This window comes from Oncorhynchus nerka, linkage group LG3 (assembly GCF_034236695.1).
Source record: "Oncorhynchus nerka isolate Pitt River linkage group LG3, Oner_Uvic_2.0, whole genome shotgun sequence".
Classification (NCBI taxonomy): Eukaryota; Metazoa; Chordata; class Actinopteri; order Salmoniformes; family Salmonidae; genus Oncorhynchus; species Oncorhynchus nerka.
In genome coordinates, this window is record NC_088398.1 from 53746049 (window position 1) to 53761550 (window position 15502).

At 35.7% G+C, this 15502-nt stretch overlaps 1 protein-coding gene across 4 annotated transcripts in view; it reads left to right on the top strand.

Annotated features, from left to right (window-relative positions):
• sema5ba (sema domain, seven thrombospondin repeats (type 1 and type 1-like), transmembrane domain (TM) and short cytoplasmic domain, (semaphorin) 5Ba) overlaps positions 1-15502 on the top strand; it is a 233209-nt gene that overhangs the window by 185659 nt on the left and 32048 nt on the right. For all 4 annotated transcript variants that reach the window (XM_029636696.2, XM_029636702.2, XM_029636710.2 and 1 more), the window contains one exon: positions 571-796. In XM_029636696.2, coding sequence (XP_029492556.1) covers positions 571-796 — 226 coding nt within the window. The remainder of the gene's footprint in view (positions 1-570; positions 797-15502) is intronic.

The following is a 15502-nucleotide window of genomic DNA, read 5'->3' on the forward strand; positions in this document are numbered from 1 at the left end:
GATTTTGTTGTCAGCACATTCAACTATGTAAAGAAAAAAGTATTTAATAAGAATATTTCATTCATTCAGATCTAGGATGTGTTATTTTAGTGTTCCCTTTATTTTTTTGAGCAGTGTATTTAATTGGATGTGGATGTTTTGTGTCTTTTCCCATAACTTTGCACCTTTTAATGTAAATGTTTGAGGACAGGTTTTTGTTCTTTCTGGAACCCATTACAATGACAATGGCAGAGAAAGGGACAGGGCAACAACTCTTACAATTCCAACTATTGAATCCTGTAAAATACTGTTCTTAATTAAACAACTACCTTTTTTAGCCAAAGATGAGATGCAGAATAGTTTTTTTCCCCCTGCGCTACAGATGTCTATATCTCCGCTAATACTAGTAAAGGCCCAGTGTACTACTTTCGTGAAAAAATATATATATTTTGTATTAATATATATTTTGTTATTCCGATTCATCAGGGGGTGCTGCAGCACCCTCAGCACCCATATAGCTATGCTTTTATAATAAAGACCTCTCTTTCGCTCTCTCTTTCTTCTCCCTCCCCCTCAACCCTCCCCCTACAGGAGTACAAGGCGTGTAACCTGGAGGCGTGTCCAGAGGTAAAGAGGAACACCCCCTGGACCCCGTGGATGCCCATCAACGTGACCCAGGGCGGGGCACGCCAGGAGCAGAGGATGCGCTACATGTGCCGCGCCCAGCTGGCAGACCCCCACGAGCTGCAGATCGGACGACGCAAGGTAGAGACCCGCTTCTGCCCCAACGACGGCACGGTTGCCTGCGAGACCGACAGTGAGTATCCGATGTGGAATCGCTAGTTAGTTGTGATGTGCTAGAGCCTGTTGAAGGAATCCTCCTGTTAGTGTCTGTTAGTGTCTGTCAGTGTTTGAGTGTCTAATAGTGTCCGTTAGTGTATAATAGTGTCCGTTAGTGTGTTACTGTCCGTTATTGTGTTAGTGTCCGTTAGCCGTTAGCGTCAGTGTCTGTGTTAGCGTATTAGTGTCTGTTAGTATGTTAGGGTTTGTGTCCTCATGTCAAAGTGAAGAAATTCAATGAAGCACGGATAAAGGGCAGGAGTGATTCTGACTCCCTTAATAACAGAGTCACAATCACTCCCGCCCTTTAACCACGCTTCATTGAATTTCTTCACTTTGACATGAGGAGCACCGGTCGAAGTGGGGCTCGTCTCTTTTGAACGTGAGCCATTTGACCCTCGGTTAATCCGCACGGAGGGGCAGACTCTTTTGAACGTGAGCCATTTGACCCTCGGTTGATCCGCACGGAGGGGCAGACTCTTTTGAACGTGAGCCATTTGACCCTCGGTTGATCCGCACGGAGGGGCAGACTCTTTTGAACGTGAGCCATTTGACCCTCGGGTTGATCCGCACGGAGGGGCAGACTCTTTTGAACGTGAGCCATTTGACCCTCGGTTGATCCGCACGGAGGGGCAGACTCTTTTGAACGTGAGCCATTTGACCCTCGGTTGATCCGCACGGAGGGGCAGACTCTTTTGAACGTGAGCCATTTGACCCTCGGTTGATCCGCATGGAGGGGCAGACTCTTTTCCGGCTACGGGCCGTCAATTCGCCTATGAGCCGTCTTGTGCAGTGCATTACTTACCTGGAAACAAGGTCGCCAAGGACTAGCACTACTGTATCTGGCATCCTCCAGCTGGAGAGGGCATCATATTCCTACTGCCTGACTCCGTCTAAAACCGCAAAAGACCTGAGGGTGACAAAAGATTGGGATTATTCGACCGTGCGTCAGATGGTAGCGCCCTCTGCATTGTATGGAACTGTGACACTATGTGTGGGCTTCGCCGGTGTGAATGATACATGTTCCCATTCCGCCCCTGCGCACCTTACCATGTGCACCTATGCATGTAGGGTACCTCCCTTTCGGCCTGCATTTTTATCCACTCTATTCACCATGGGGGTAGTTATTACCCCCGGGTCCTCGGAACCTAGGACCCATCCGTAGACAGTATGATTTTGCTAAGAGTTAGTCACATGCCATCCCACTTCATGTTCCGAAGGGAGCTCGACCTTAATGTGTAGAGTCCCGTACTCAGGCGAAACTTACACCTGGTGAAATGAAATAAATATATTGGCTCTCAAGCTCTCAAGCTCTCAAGCTTAGCTTTTTGTTAACAACACTGTCATCTCAGATTTTCAAAATATGCTTTTCAACCATAGCAAAACAAGCATTTGTGTAAGAGTATTGATAGCTAGCATAGCATTAAGCCTAGCATTCAGCAGGCAACATTTTCACAAAAACAAGAAAAGCATTCAAATAAAATCATTTACCTTTGAAGAACTTCGGATGTTTTCAATAAGGAGACTCTCAGTTAGATAGCAAATGTTCAGTTTTTCCAAAAACATTATTTGTGTAGGAGAAATCGCTCCGTTTTGTTCATCACGTTTGGCTAACAAAAAAAACCGTATCCGGGAGTGTAATTATAGCCTCAAGCTCATTACCATAACGCAACGTTAACTATTCATGAAAATCGCAAATGAAATGAAATAAATATACTGGCTCTCAAGCTTAGCCTTTTGTTAACAACACTGTCAACTCAGATTTTCAAAATATGCTTTTCAACCATAGCAAAACAAGCATTTGTGTAAGAGTATTGATAGCTAGCATAGCATTAAGCCTAGCATTCAGCAGGCAACATTTTCACAAAAACAAGAAAAGCATTCAAATAAAATCATTTACCTTTGAAGAACTTCAGATGTTTTCAATGAGGAGACTCTCAGTTAGATAGCAAATGTTCAGTTTTTCCAAAAAGATTATTTGTGTAGGAGAAATCGCTCCGTTTTGTTCATCACGTTTGGCTGAGAAAAAACCCTGAAAATTCAGTCATCAAAACGCCAAACTTTTTTCCCAAATTAACTCCATAATATCGACAGAAACATGGCAAACGTTGTTTAGAATCAATCCTCAAGGTGTTTTTCACATATCTATTCGATGATATATCATTCGTGGAAGTTTGGTTTCTCCTCTGAATCACATGGAAGAATACTTGCAGCTGGAGATTACGCACCAATTTCGACGGAGGACACCAGGCGGACACCTGGTAAATGTAGTCTCTTATGGTGAATCTTCCAATGATATGCCTACAAATACGTCACAATGCTGCAGACACCTTGGGGAAACGACAAAAAGTGTAGGCTCGTTCCTGGCGCATTCACAGCCATATAAAGAGACATTGGAACACAGCGCCTCAAAAATCTGGCTCACTTCCTGTTTGAAGTTTCATCTTGGTTTCGCCTGTAGCATTGTGGCACTCACAGACAATATCTTTGCAGTTTTGGAAACGTCAGAGTGTTTTCTTTCCAAAGCTGTCAATTATATGCATAGTCGAGCATCTTTTCGTGACAAAATATCTTGTTTAAAACGGGAACGTTTTTCATCCAAAAATGAAATACTGCCCCCAGAGGTTTAACTGGTTAATGCTCACTCTTGACGGGCCACGTCAAGGTTGGCGTTCATTTCAAACCATCGTGGTTTAGAGTTACCTATGTAAGCGGGAGAGGCGCGTTTAAACGTTTCACAACAGAGGCTCTGTGGTCAGGCTCTGTGATTGCAGAGGCCCTACTAGAGGGCACCTCCCTTACCTCCTCATACTAACCTGTGGGCAGGCGTTTGATATTGGAGCCCGAGGTGGGAAGACATTTACATTTACATTTAAGTCATTTAGCAGACGCTCTTATCCAGAGCGACTTACAAATTGGTGCATTCACCTTATGACCTCCAGTGGAACAGTAGTGCATCTAAATCTTTTCAGGGGGAGGGGGGGTGAGAGGGATTACTTTATCCTATCCTAGGTATTCCTTAAAGAGGTGGGGACCCGGTTCACCCACCGGCAACCCCCAATCCCCTTCGGACGCGGCCGACGCACCTGCCCACGGGGATTGAGCCGGTCAGGCGCAATCCAGGCGATGTGGCGATGCGGGGAACTGGGCTTGGGCTCGGAACTGGGCTCGGTCCGAAGCCACCCTCCCGAATCAGAACCCCATACCGAGGGAAAGGAGGAGCCTATCCCATTTTCGGAGAGTCGTAGAGTCTCGCTTCGTTTACCCGCTTTTCTTTGGTCTATTTCGCTCGATGGCCTTCCAATCTGCTTTTGTTTAGTGACCTTCCGACCGGCAACCGGTTCTATTTACGGTTATATATTGTTCCCCGTTCTTGTAATGTATTTGATCGCTTCGCTATTTATCTGGGATTATAGATCGAGACCTGCTGCAGATATGGGTACGGCCCAGTGCGAGATTTACACAGTCTCCCCCAGATTTTCAAGGGCCAGCGAGAGCTCACCAGACACCGCCCGAACAGCGATGCTTTCCAGGGCTTGGGCCCCTCTCTCGGGGCGAACCCATTCCAGGGCACCCTGCCCTTCACAAAGAAAAGAGAACTCTCCCCGGGGATCCTGCCAGCTTCTCCGGGATCGATCGCGTTACCGCACTGGATGCCTCGCGGCGCCCATCTCCACGACTCCGGATTCGTGGATCTGATGCCGACTCCCTTTCGATCGGCCAGGGGTGACGGAGGCCATTGCCCCTCCCTTAGGAACGGTGTTCGCCCATCTCTTAGGACCGACTGAACCATGTTCAACTGCTGTTCACATGGAACCCTTCTCCACTTCGACCTTCATAGTTCTCGTTTGAATATTAGTTAGTGTTTGTTCGTTTGTTAATGTTTGTTAGTGTGTTAGTGTCTATTAGTATGTTAGTGTCTATTAGTATGTTAGTGTGTTAGTGTCTTAGTATGTTAGTGTCTATTAGTATGTTAGTGTCTATTAGTATGCCAGTGTTTGTTAGTGTGTTAGTGTCTATTAGTATTTAAGTGTGTTAGTGTCCATTGGTATGTTAGTGTTTGTTAGTGTGTTGGTGTGTATTGGTGTCTATTAGTATGTTAGTGTTTGTTAGTGTGTTGGTGTCTAATAGTATGTTAATGTGTTAGTGTCTAATAGTATGTTAGTATGTTAGTGTCTAATAGTATGTTAGTGTCTAATAGTATGTTAGTGTCTATTAGTATGTTAGTGTCTGTTAGTATGTTAGTGTCTGTTAGTATGTTAGTGTGTTAGTGTCTAATAGTGTGTTAGTGTCTAATAGTGTGTTAGTGTCTAATACTATGTTAGTATGTTAGTGTCTAATAGTATGTTAGTGTCTAATAGTATGTTAGTGTCTATTAGTATGTTAGTGTCTGTTAGTATGTTAGTGTCTGTTAGTATGTTAGTGTGTTAGTGTCTAATAGTGTGTTAGTGTCTAATAGTATGTTAGTGTCTAATAGTATGTTAGTGTCTATTAGTGTGTTAGTGTGTTAGTGTCTAATAGTATGTTAGTGTCTAATAGTATGTTAGTGTCTGTTAGTGTGTTAGTGTCTATTAGTGTGTTAGTGTCTAATAGTGTGTCAGTGTCTATTAGTATGTTAGTGTCTAATAGTATGTTAGTGTCTATTAGTGTGTTAGTGTCTAATAGTATGTTAGTGTCTAATAGTATGTTAATGTCTAATAGTATGTTAGTGTCTGTTAGTATGTTAGTGTGTTAGTGTCTAATAGTGTGTTAGTGTCTATTAGTGTGTTAGTGTCTAATAGTATGTTAGTGTCTGTTAGTGTGTTAGTGTCTAATAGTATGTTAGTGTGTTAGTGTCTAATAGTATGTTAATGTCTAATAGTATGTTAGTGTCTGTTAGTATGTTAGTGTCTGTTAGTATATTAGTGTCTAATGGTGTGTTAGTGTCTATTAGTATGTTAGTGTCTGTTAGTATGTTAGTGTTTGTTAGTATGTTAGTGTTTGTTAGTATGTTAGTGTCTAATAGTATGTTAGTGTATGTTAGTGTATGTTAGTGTCTAATAGTATGTTAGTGTGTTAGTGTCTAATAGTATGTTAGTGTGTTAGTGTCTAATAGTATGTTAGTGTGTTAGTGTGTTAGTGTCTAATAGTATGTTAGTGTGTTAGTGTGTTAGTGTCTAATAGTATGTTAGTGTGTTAGTGTGTTAGTGTCTAATAGTATGTTAGTGTGTTAGTGTGTTAGTGTCTAATAGTATGTTAGTGTGTTATTGTCTAATAGTGTGTTAGTGTCTAAAGGTATGTTAGTGTGTTAGTGTCTAATAGTATGTTAGTGTCTAATAGTATGTTAGTGTCTAATAGTATGTTAGTGTCTGTTAGTGTGTTATTGTCTAATAGTATGTTAGTGTATGTTAGTATGTTAGTGTCTAATAGTATGTTAGTGTGTTAGTGTCTAATAGTATGTTAGTGTATGTTAGTATATTAGTGTCTAATGGTGTGTTAGTGTATATTAGTATGATGGTGTTTGTTAGTGTGTTAGTGTCTATTAGTATGTTAGTGTCTGTTAGTATGTTAGTGTTTGTTAGTATGTTAGTGTCTGTTAGTATGTTAGTGTCTAATAGTATGTTAGTATGTTAGTGTCTAATAGTGTGTTAGTGTGTTAGTGTCTAATAGTATGTTAGTGTGTTAGTGTGTTAGTGTCTAATAGTATGTTAGTGTGTTATTGTCTAATAGTGTGTTAGTGTCTAAAGGTATGTTAGTGTGTTAGTGTCTAATAGTATGTTAGTGTCTAATAGTATGTTAGTGTCTAATAGTATGTTAGTGTCTGTTAGTGTGTTATTGTCTAATAGTATGTTAGTGTATGTTAGTATGTTAGTGTCTAATAGTATGTTAGTGTGTTAGTGTCTAATAGTATGTTAGTGTATGTTAGTATATTAGTGTCTAATGGTGTGTTAGTGTATATTAGTATGATGGTGTTTGTTAGTGTGTTAGTGTCTATTAGTATGTTAGTGTCTGTTAGTATGTTAGTGTTTGTTAGTATGTTAGTGTCTGTTAGTATGTTAGTGTCTAATAGTATGTTAGTATGTTAGTGTCTAATAGTGTGTTAGTGTGTTAGTGTCTAATAGTATGTTAGTGTGTTATTGTCTAATAGTATGTTAGTGTCTGTTAGTATGTTAGTGTCTGTTAGTATGTTAGGTTCTAATAGTATGTTAGTGTCTAATAGTATGTTAGCGTCTGTTAGTATGTTAGTGTGTTAGTGTCTAATAGTATGTTAGTGTCTAGTAGTATGTTAGTGTCTAATAGTATGTTAGTGTCTATTAGTGTGTTAGTGTCTGTTAGTATGTTAGTGTCTAATAGTATGTTAGTGTGTAATAGTATGTTAGTGTTTAATAGTATGTTAGTGTCTGTTAGTATGTTAGTGTGTTAGTGTCTAATAGTGTGTTAGTGTCTAATAGTATGTTAGTGTCTATTAGTGTGTTAGTGTCTAATAGTATGTTAGTGTCTGTTAGTGTGTTAGTGTCTAATAGTATGTTAGTGTTTGTTAGTATGTTAGTGTCTAATAGTATGTTAGTATGTTAGTGTCTGTTAGTATGTTAGTGTCTAATAGTATGTTAGTGTCTAATAGTGTGTTAGTGTGTTAGTGTCTAATAGTATGTTAGTGTGTTATTGTCTAATAGTATGTTAGTGTCTGTTAGTATATTAGTGTCTGTTAGTATGTTAGTGTCTAATAGTATGTTAGTGTGTTAGTGTCTAATAGTATGTTAGTGTTTGTTAGTATGTTAGTGTCTGTTAGTATGTTAGTGTCTAATAGTATGTTAGTATGTTAGTGTCTAATAGTGTGTTAGTGTGTTAGTGTCTAATAGTATGTTAGTGTGTTATTGTCTAATAGTATGTTAGTGTCTGATAGTATGTTAGTGTGTTAGTGTCTAATAGTATGTTAGTGTCTAGTAGTATGTTAGTGTCTAATAGTATGTTAGTGTCTAATAGTGTGTTAGTGTCTAATAGTATGTTAGTGTATGTTAGTATGTTAGTGTGTTAGTGTCTAATAGTATGTTAGTGTCTGTTAGTGTGTTAGTGTCTAATAGTATGTTAGTGTCTATTAGTGTGTTAGTGTCTATTAGTGTGTTAGTGTCTAATAGTATGTTAGTGTCTGTTAGTGTGTTAGTGTCTAATAGTATGTTAGTGTCTATTAGTGTGTTAGTGTCTATTAGTATGTTAGTGTCTGTTAGTGTGTTAGTGTCTAATAGTATGTTAGTGTCTGTTAGTGTGTTAGTGTCTAATAGTATGTTAGTGTCTATTAGTGTGTTAGTGTCTAATAGTATGTTAGTGTCTGTTAGTGTGTTAGTGTCTAATAGTATGTTAGTGTTTGTTAGTATGTTAGTGTCTGTTAGTATGTTAGTGTCTAATAGTATGTTAGTATGTTAGTGTCTAATAGTGTGTTAGTGTGTTAGTGTCTAATAGTATGTTAGTGTGTTATTGTCTAATAGTATGTTAGTGTCTGTTAGTATGTTAGTGTCTGTTAGTATGTTAGTGTGTTAGTGTCTAATAGTATGTTAGTGTCTAGTAGTATGTTAGTGTCTAATAGTATGTTAGTGTCTAATAGTGTGTTAGTGTCTAATAGTATGTTAGTGTATGTTAGTATGTTAGTGTGTTAGTGTCTAATAGTATGTTAGTGTCTGTTAGTGTGTTAGTGTCTAATAGTATGTTAGTGTCTATTAGTGTGTTAGTGTCTAATAGTATGTTAGTGTCTGTTAGTGTGTTAGTGTCTAATAGTATGTTAGTGTCTATTAGTGTGTTAGTGTCTATTAGTGTGTTAGTGTCTAATAGTATGTTAGTGTCTATTAGTGTGTTAGTGTCTAATAGTATGTTAGTGTCTAATAGTATGTTAATGTCTAATAGTATGTTATTGTCTGTTAGTATGTTAGTGTATGTTAGTATATTAGTGTCTAATGGTGTGTTAGTGTCTATTAGTATGATGGTGTTTGTTAGTATGTTAGTGTTTGTTAGTATGTTAGTGTCTAATAGTATGTTAGTGTCTGTTAGTGTGTTAGTGTCTAATAGTATGTTAGTGTCTATTAGTGTGTTAGTGTCTATTAGTGTGTTAGTGTCTAATAGTATGTTAGTGTCTATTAGTGTGTTAGTGTCTAATAGTGTGTTAGTGTCTATTAGTGTGTTAGTGTCTATTAGTATGTTAGTGTCTATTAGTGTGTTAGTGTCTAATAGTGTGTTAGTGTCTAATAGTATGTTAGTGTCTGTTAGTATGTTAGTGTCTAATAGTATGTTAGTGTCTAATAGTATGTTAGTGTCTATTAGTGTGTTAGTGTCTGTTAGTATGTTAGTGTCTAATAGTATGTTAATGTGTAATAGTATGTTAGTGTCTAATAGTGTGTTAGTGTCTAATAGTATGTTAGTGTGTTAGTGTCTAATAGTGTGTTAGTGTCTATTAGTGTGTTAGTGTCTAATAGTATGTTAGTGTCTATTAGTGTGTTAGTGTCTGTTAGTATGTTAGTGTCTAATAGTGTGTTAGTGTCTAATAGTATGTTAGTGTGTTAGTGTCTAATAGTGTGTTAGTGTCTAATAGTATGTTAGTGTGTTAGTGTCTAATAGTGTGTTAGTGTCTATTAGTGTGTTAGTGTCTAATAGTATGTTAGTGTCTATTAATGTGTTAGTGTCTAATAGTATGTTAGTGTCTGTTAGTGTGTTAGTGTCTAATAGTATGTTAGTGTCTGTTAGTGTGTTAGTGTCTATTAGTATGTTAGTGTCTGTTAGTGTGTTAGTGTCTAATAGTATGTTAGTGTCTATTAGTGTGTTAGTGTCTATTAGTGTGTTAGTGTCTAATAGTATGTTAGTGTCTAATAGTATGTTAGTGTCTATTAGTGTGTTAGTGTCTATTAGTGTGTTAGTGTCTAATAGTATGTTAGTGTCTGTTAGTGTGTTAGTGTCTAATAGTATGTTAGTGTCTAATAGTATGTTAATGTCTAATAGTATGTTATTGTCTGTTAGTATGTTAGTGTATGTTAGTATATTAGTGTCTAATGGTGTGTTAGTGTCTATTAGTATGATGGTGTTTGTTAGTATGTTAGTGTTTGTTAGTATGTTAGTGTCTAATAGTATGTTAGTGTCTGTTAGTATGTTAGTGTCTAATAGTGTGTTAGTGTCTAATAGTATGTTAGTGTGTTATTGTCTAATAGTATGTTAGTGTCTGTTAGTATGTTAGTGTCTAATAGTATGTTAGTGTCTAATAGTGTGTTAGTGTGTTAGTGTCTAATAGGATGTTAGTGTGTTAGTGTCTAATAGTGTGTTAGTGTGTTAGTGTCTAATAGGATGTTAGTGTGTTAGTGTCTATTAGTGTGTTAGTGTCTAATAGTGTGTTAGTGTCTAATAGTGTGTTAGTGTGTTAGTGTCTAATAGGATGTTAGTGTGTTAGTGTCTATTAGTGTGTTAGTGTCTAATAGTGTGTTAGTGTCTAATAGTGTGTTAGTGTCTGTTAGTATGTTAGTGTCTAATAGGATGTTAGTGTGTTAGTGTCTATTAGTGTGTTAGTGTCTAATAGTGTGTTAGTGTCTAATAGTGTGTTATGTTTAGTGTCTAATAGGATGTTAGTGTGTTAGTGTCTATTAGTGTGTTAGTGTCTAATAGTGTGTTAGTGTCTGTTAGTGTGTTAGTGTCTAATAGGATGTTATGTTTAGTGTCTAATAGTGTCTAATAGTATGTTAGTGTGTTAGTGTCTAATAGTATGTTAGTGTCTGTTAGTATGTTAGTGTCTAATAGTATGTTAGTGTCTAATAGTATGTTAGTGTCTGTTAGTATGTTAGTGTCTAATAGTGTGTTAGTGTCTAATAGTATGTTAGTGTCTATTAGTGTGTTAGTGTCTGTTAGTATGTTAGTGTCTAATAGTGTGTTATTTTCTAATAGTATGTTAGTGTCTAATAGTATGTTATTGTCTGTTAGTATGTTAGTGTCTGTTAGTATGTTAGTGTCTAATAGTATGTTAGTGTCTATGTTAGTATATTAGTGTGTTTGTTCTATTAGTATGTTAGTGTTTGTTAGTATGTTAGTGTCTAATAGTATGTTAGTGTCTGTTAGTATGTTAGTGTCTAATAGTGTGTTAGTGTCTAATAGTATGTTAGTGTGTTATTGTCTAATAGTATGTTAGTGTCTGTTAGTATGTTAGTGTCTAATAGTATGTTAGTGTCTAATAGTGTGTTAGTGTGTTAGTGTCTAATAGGATGTTAGTGTGTTAGTGTCTAATAGTGTGTTAGTGTGTTAGTGTCTAATAGGATGTTAGTGTGTTAGTGTCTATTAGTGTGTTAGTGTCTAATAGTGTGTTGGTGTCTAATAGTGTGTTAGTGTGTTAGTGTCTAATAGGATGTTAGTGTTTAGTGTCTATTAGTGTGTTAGTGTCTAATAGTGTGTTAGTGTCTAATAGTGTGTTAGTGTCTGTTAGTATGTTAGTGTCTAATAGGATGTTAGTGTGTTAGTGTCTATTAGTGTGTTAGTGTCTAATAGTGTGTTAGTGTCTAATAGTGTGTTAGTGTGTTAGTGTCTAATAGGATGTTAGTGTGTTAGTGTCTATTAGTGTGTTAGTGTCTAATAGTGTGTTAGTGTCTGTTAGTATGTTAGTGTCTAATAGGATGTTAGTGTGTTAGTGTCTAATAGTGTGTTAGTGTCTAATAGTATGTTAGTGTGTTAGTGTCTAATAGTATGTTAGTGTCTGTTAGTATGTTAGTGTCTAATAGTATGTTAGTGTCTAATAGTATGTTAGTGTCTGTTAGTATGTTAGTGTCTAATAGTGTGTTAGTGTCTAATAGTATGTTAGTGTCTATTAGTGTGTTAGTGTCTGTTAGTATGTTAGTGTCTAATAGTGTGTTATTTTCTAATAGTATGTTAGTGTCTGTTAGTATGTTAGTGTCTATTAGTGTGTTAGTGTCTAATAGTATGTTAGTGTCTGTTAGTGTGTTAGTGTCTAATAGTATGTTAGTGTCTAATAGTATGTTAATGTCTATTAGTGTGTTAGTGTCTGTTAGTATGTTAGTGTGTTAGTGTATATGTCTAATGTGTGTTAGTGTCTATTAGTATGTTAGTGTCTATTAGTGTGTTAGTGTCTAATAGTGTGTTAGTGTCTAATAGTATGTTAGTGTCTGTTAGTATGTTAGTGTCTAATAGTATGTTAGTGTCTAATAGTATGTTAGTGTCTATTAGTGTGTTAGTGTCTGTTAGTATGTTAGTGTCTAATAGTATGTTAATGTAATAGTATGTCTAATAGTGTGTTAGTGTCTAATAGTATGTTAGTGTGTTAGTGTCTAATAGTGTGTTAGTGTCTATTAGTGTGTTAGTGTCTAATAGTATGTTAGTGTCTATTAGTGTGTTAGTGTCTGTTAGTATGTTAGTCTAATAGTGTTTAGTGTCTAATAGTATGTTAGTGTCTAATAGTGTGTTAGTGTCTAATAGTATGTTAGTGTCTTAGTGTCTAATAGTGTGTTAGTGTCTATTAGTGTGTTAGTGTCTAATTATGTTAGTGTCTATTAGTGTGTTAGTGTCTAATAGTATGTTAGTGTCTATTAGTGTGTTAGTGTCTAATAGTATGTTAGTGTCTGTTAGTGTGTTAGTGTCTAATAGTATGTTAGTGTCTGTTAGTGTGTTAGTGTCTATTAGTATGTTAGTGTCTGTTAGTGTGTTAGTGTCTAATAGTATGTTAGTGTCTATTAGTGTGTTAGTGTCTATTAGTGTGTTAGTGTCTAATAGTATGTTAGTGTCTAATAGTATGTTAGTGTCTATTAGTGTGTTAGTGTCTATTAGTGTTAGTGTCTAATAGTATGTTAGTGTCTGTTAGTGTGTTAGTGTCTAATAGTATGTTAGTGTCTAATAGTATGTTAATGTCTAATAGTATGTTATTGTCTGTTAGTATGTTAGTGTATGTTAGTATATTAGTGTCTAATGGTGTGTTAGTTCTATTAGTATGATGGTGTTTGTTAGTATGTTTAGTGTTTGTTAGTATGTTAGTGTCTAATAGTATGTTAGTGTCTGTTAGTATGTTAGTGTCTAATAGTGTGTTAGTGTCTAATATGTTAGTGTGTTATTGTCTAATAGTATGTTAGTGTCTGTTAGTATGTTAGTGTCTAATAGTATGTTAGTGTCTAATAGTGTGTTAGTGTGTTAGTGTCTAATAGGATGTTAGTGTGTTAGTGTCTAATAGTGTGTTAGTGTGTTAGTGTCTAATAGGATGTTAGTGTGTTAGTGTCTATTAGTGTGTTAGTGTCTAATAGTGTGTTAGTGTCTAATAGTGTGTTAGTGTGTTAGTGTCTAATAGGATGTTAGTGTGTTAGTGTCTATTAGTGTGTTAGTGTCTAATAGTGTGTTAGTGTCTAATAGTGTGTTAGTGTCTGTTAGTATGTTAGTGTCTAATAGGATGTTAGTGTGTTAGTGTCTATTAGTGTGTTAGTGTCTAATAGTGTGTTAGTGTCTAATAGTGTGTTAGTGTGTTAGTGTCTAATAGGATGTTAGTGTGTTAGTGTCTATTAGTGTGTTAGTGTCTAATAGTGTGTTAGTGTCTGTTAGTATGTTAGTGTCTAATAGGATGTTAGTGTGTTAGTGTCTAATAGTGTGTTAGTGTCTAATAGTATGTTAGTGTGTTAGTGTCTAATAGTATGTTAGTGTCTGTTAGTATGTTAGTGTCTAATAGTATGTTAGTGTCTAATAGTATGTTAGTGTCTGTTAGTATGTTAGTGTCTAATAGTGTGTTAGTGTCTAATAGTATGTTAGTGTCTATTAGTGTGTTAGTGTCTGTTAGTATGTTAGTGTCTAATAGTGTGTTATTTTCTAATAGTATGTTAGTGTCTGTTAGTATGTTAGTGTCTATTAGTGTGTTAGTGTCTAATAGTATGTTAGTGTCTGTTAGTGTGTTAGTGTCTAATAGTATGTTAGTGTCTAATAGTATGTTAATGTCTAATAGTATGTTATTGTCTGTTAGTATGTTAGTGTATGTTAGTATATTAGTGTCTAATGGTGTGTTAGTGTCTATTAGTATGATGGTGTTTGTTAGTATGTTAGTGTTTGTTAGTATGTTAGTGTCTAATAGTATGTTAGTGTCTGTTAGTATGTTAGTGTCTATTAGTGTGTTAGTGTCTAATAGTATGTTAGTGTCTAATAGTATGTTAGTGTCTATTAGTGTGTTAGTGTCTATTAGTGTGTTAGTGTCTAATAGTATGTTAGTGTCTGTTAGTGTGTTAGTGTCTAATAGTATGTTAGTGTCTAATAGTATGTTAATGTCTAATAGTATGTTATTGTCTGTTAGTATGTTAGTGTATGTTAGTATATTAGTGTCTAATGGTGTGTTAGTGTCTATTAGTATGATGGTGTTTGTTAGTATGTTAGTGTTTGTTAGTATGTTAGTGTCTAATAGTATGTTAGTGTCTGTTAGTATGTTAGTGTCTAATAGTGTGTTAGTGTCTAATAGTATGTTAGTGTGTTATTGTCTAATAGTATGTTAGTGTCTGTTAGTATGTTAGTGTCTAATAGGATGTTAGTGTTTAGTGTCTAATAGTGTGTTAAATAGTATGTTAGTGTCTAATAGTTGTTAGTGTGTTAGTGTCTAATAGGATGTTAGTGTGTTAGTGTCTAATAGTGTGTTAGTGTGTTAGTGTCTAATAGGATGTTAGTGTGTTAGTGTCTATTAGTGTGTTAGTGTCTAATAGTGTGTTAGTGTCTAATAGTGTGTTAGTGTGTTAGTGTCTAATAGGATGTTAGTGTTTAGTGTCTATTAGTGTGTTAGTGTCTAATAGTGTGTTAGTGTCAATGGTGTGTTAGTGTCTGTTAGTATGTTAGTGTCTAATAGGATATGTTAGTGTCTATTAGTGTGTTAGTGTCTAATAGTATGTTAGTGTCTAATAGTTAGTGTGTTAGTGTCTAATAGTGTGTTAGTGTGTTAGTGTCTAATAGTGTGTTAGTGTCTAATAGTATGTTAGTGTGTTAGTGTCTAATAGTATGTTAGTGTCTGTTAGTATGTTAGTGTCTAATAGTATGTTAGTGTCTAATAGTATGTTAGTGTCTGTTAGTATGTTAGTGTCTAATAGTATGTTAGTGTCTATTAGTGTGTTAGTGTCTGTTAGTATGTTAGTGTCTAATAGTGTGTTATTGTCTAATAGTATGTTAGTGTCTGTTAGTATGTTAGTGTCTAATAGTGTGTTAGTGTCTAATAGTATGTTAGTGTCTATTAGTATGTTAGTGTCTAATAGTATGTTAGTGTCTAATAGTATGTTAGTGTCTATTAGTGTGTTAGTGTCTGTTAGTATGTTAGTGTCTAATAGTATGTTAGTCTAATAGTGTTAGTGTCTAATAGTATGTTAGTGTCTAGTATGTTAGTGTCTAATAGTATGTTAGTGTCTATTAGTGTGTTAGTGTCTAATAGTATGTTAGTGTCTATTAGTGTGTTAGTGTCTAATAGTATGTTAGTGTCTGTTAGTGTCTAATAGTATGTTAGTGTCTGTTAGTATGTTAGTGTCTAATAGTATGTTAGTGTCTATTAGTGTGTTAGTGTCTGTTAGTATGTTAGTGTCTAATAGTATGTTAGTGTGTAATAGTATGTTAGTGTCTAATAGTATGTTAGTGTCTATTAGTGTGTTAGTGTCTAATAGTGTGTTAGTGTCTAATAGTATGTTAGTGTGTTAGTGTCTAATAGTATGTTAGTGTCTATTAGTGTGTTAGTGTC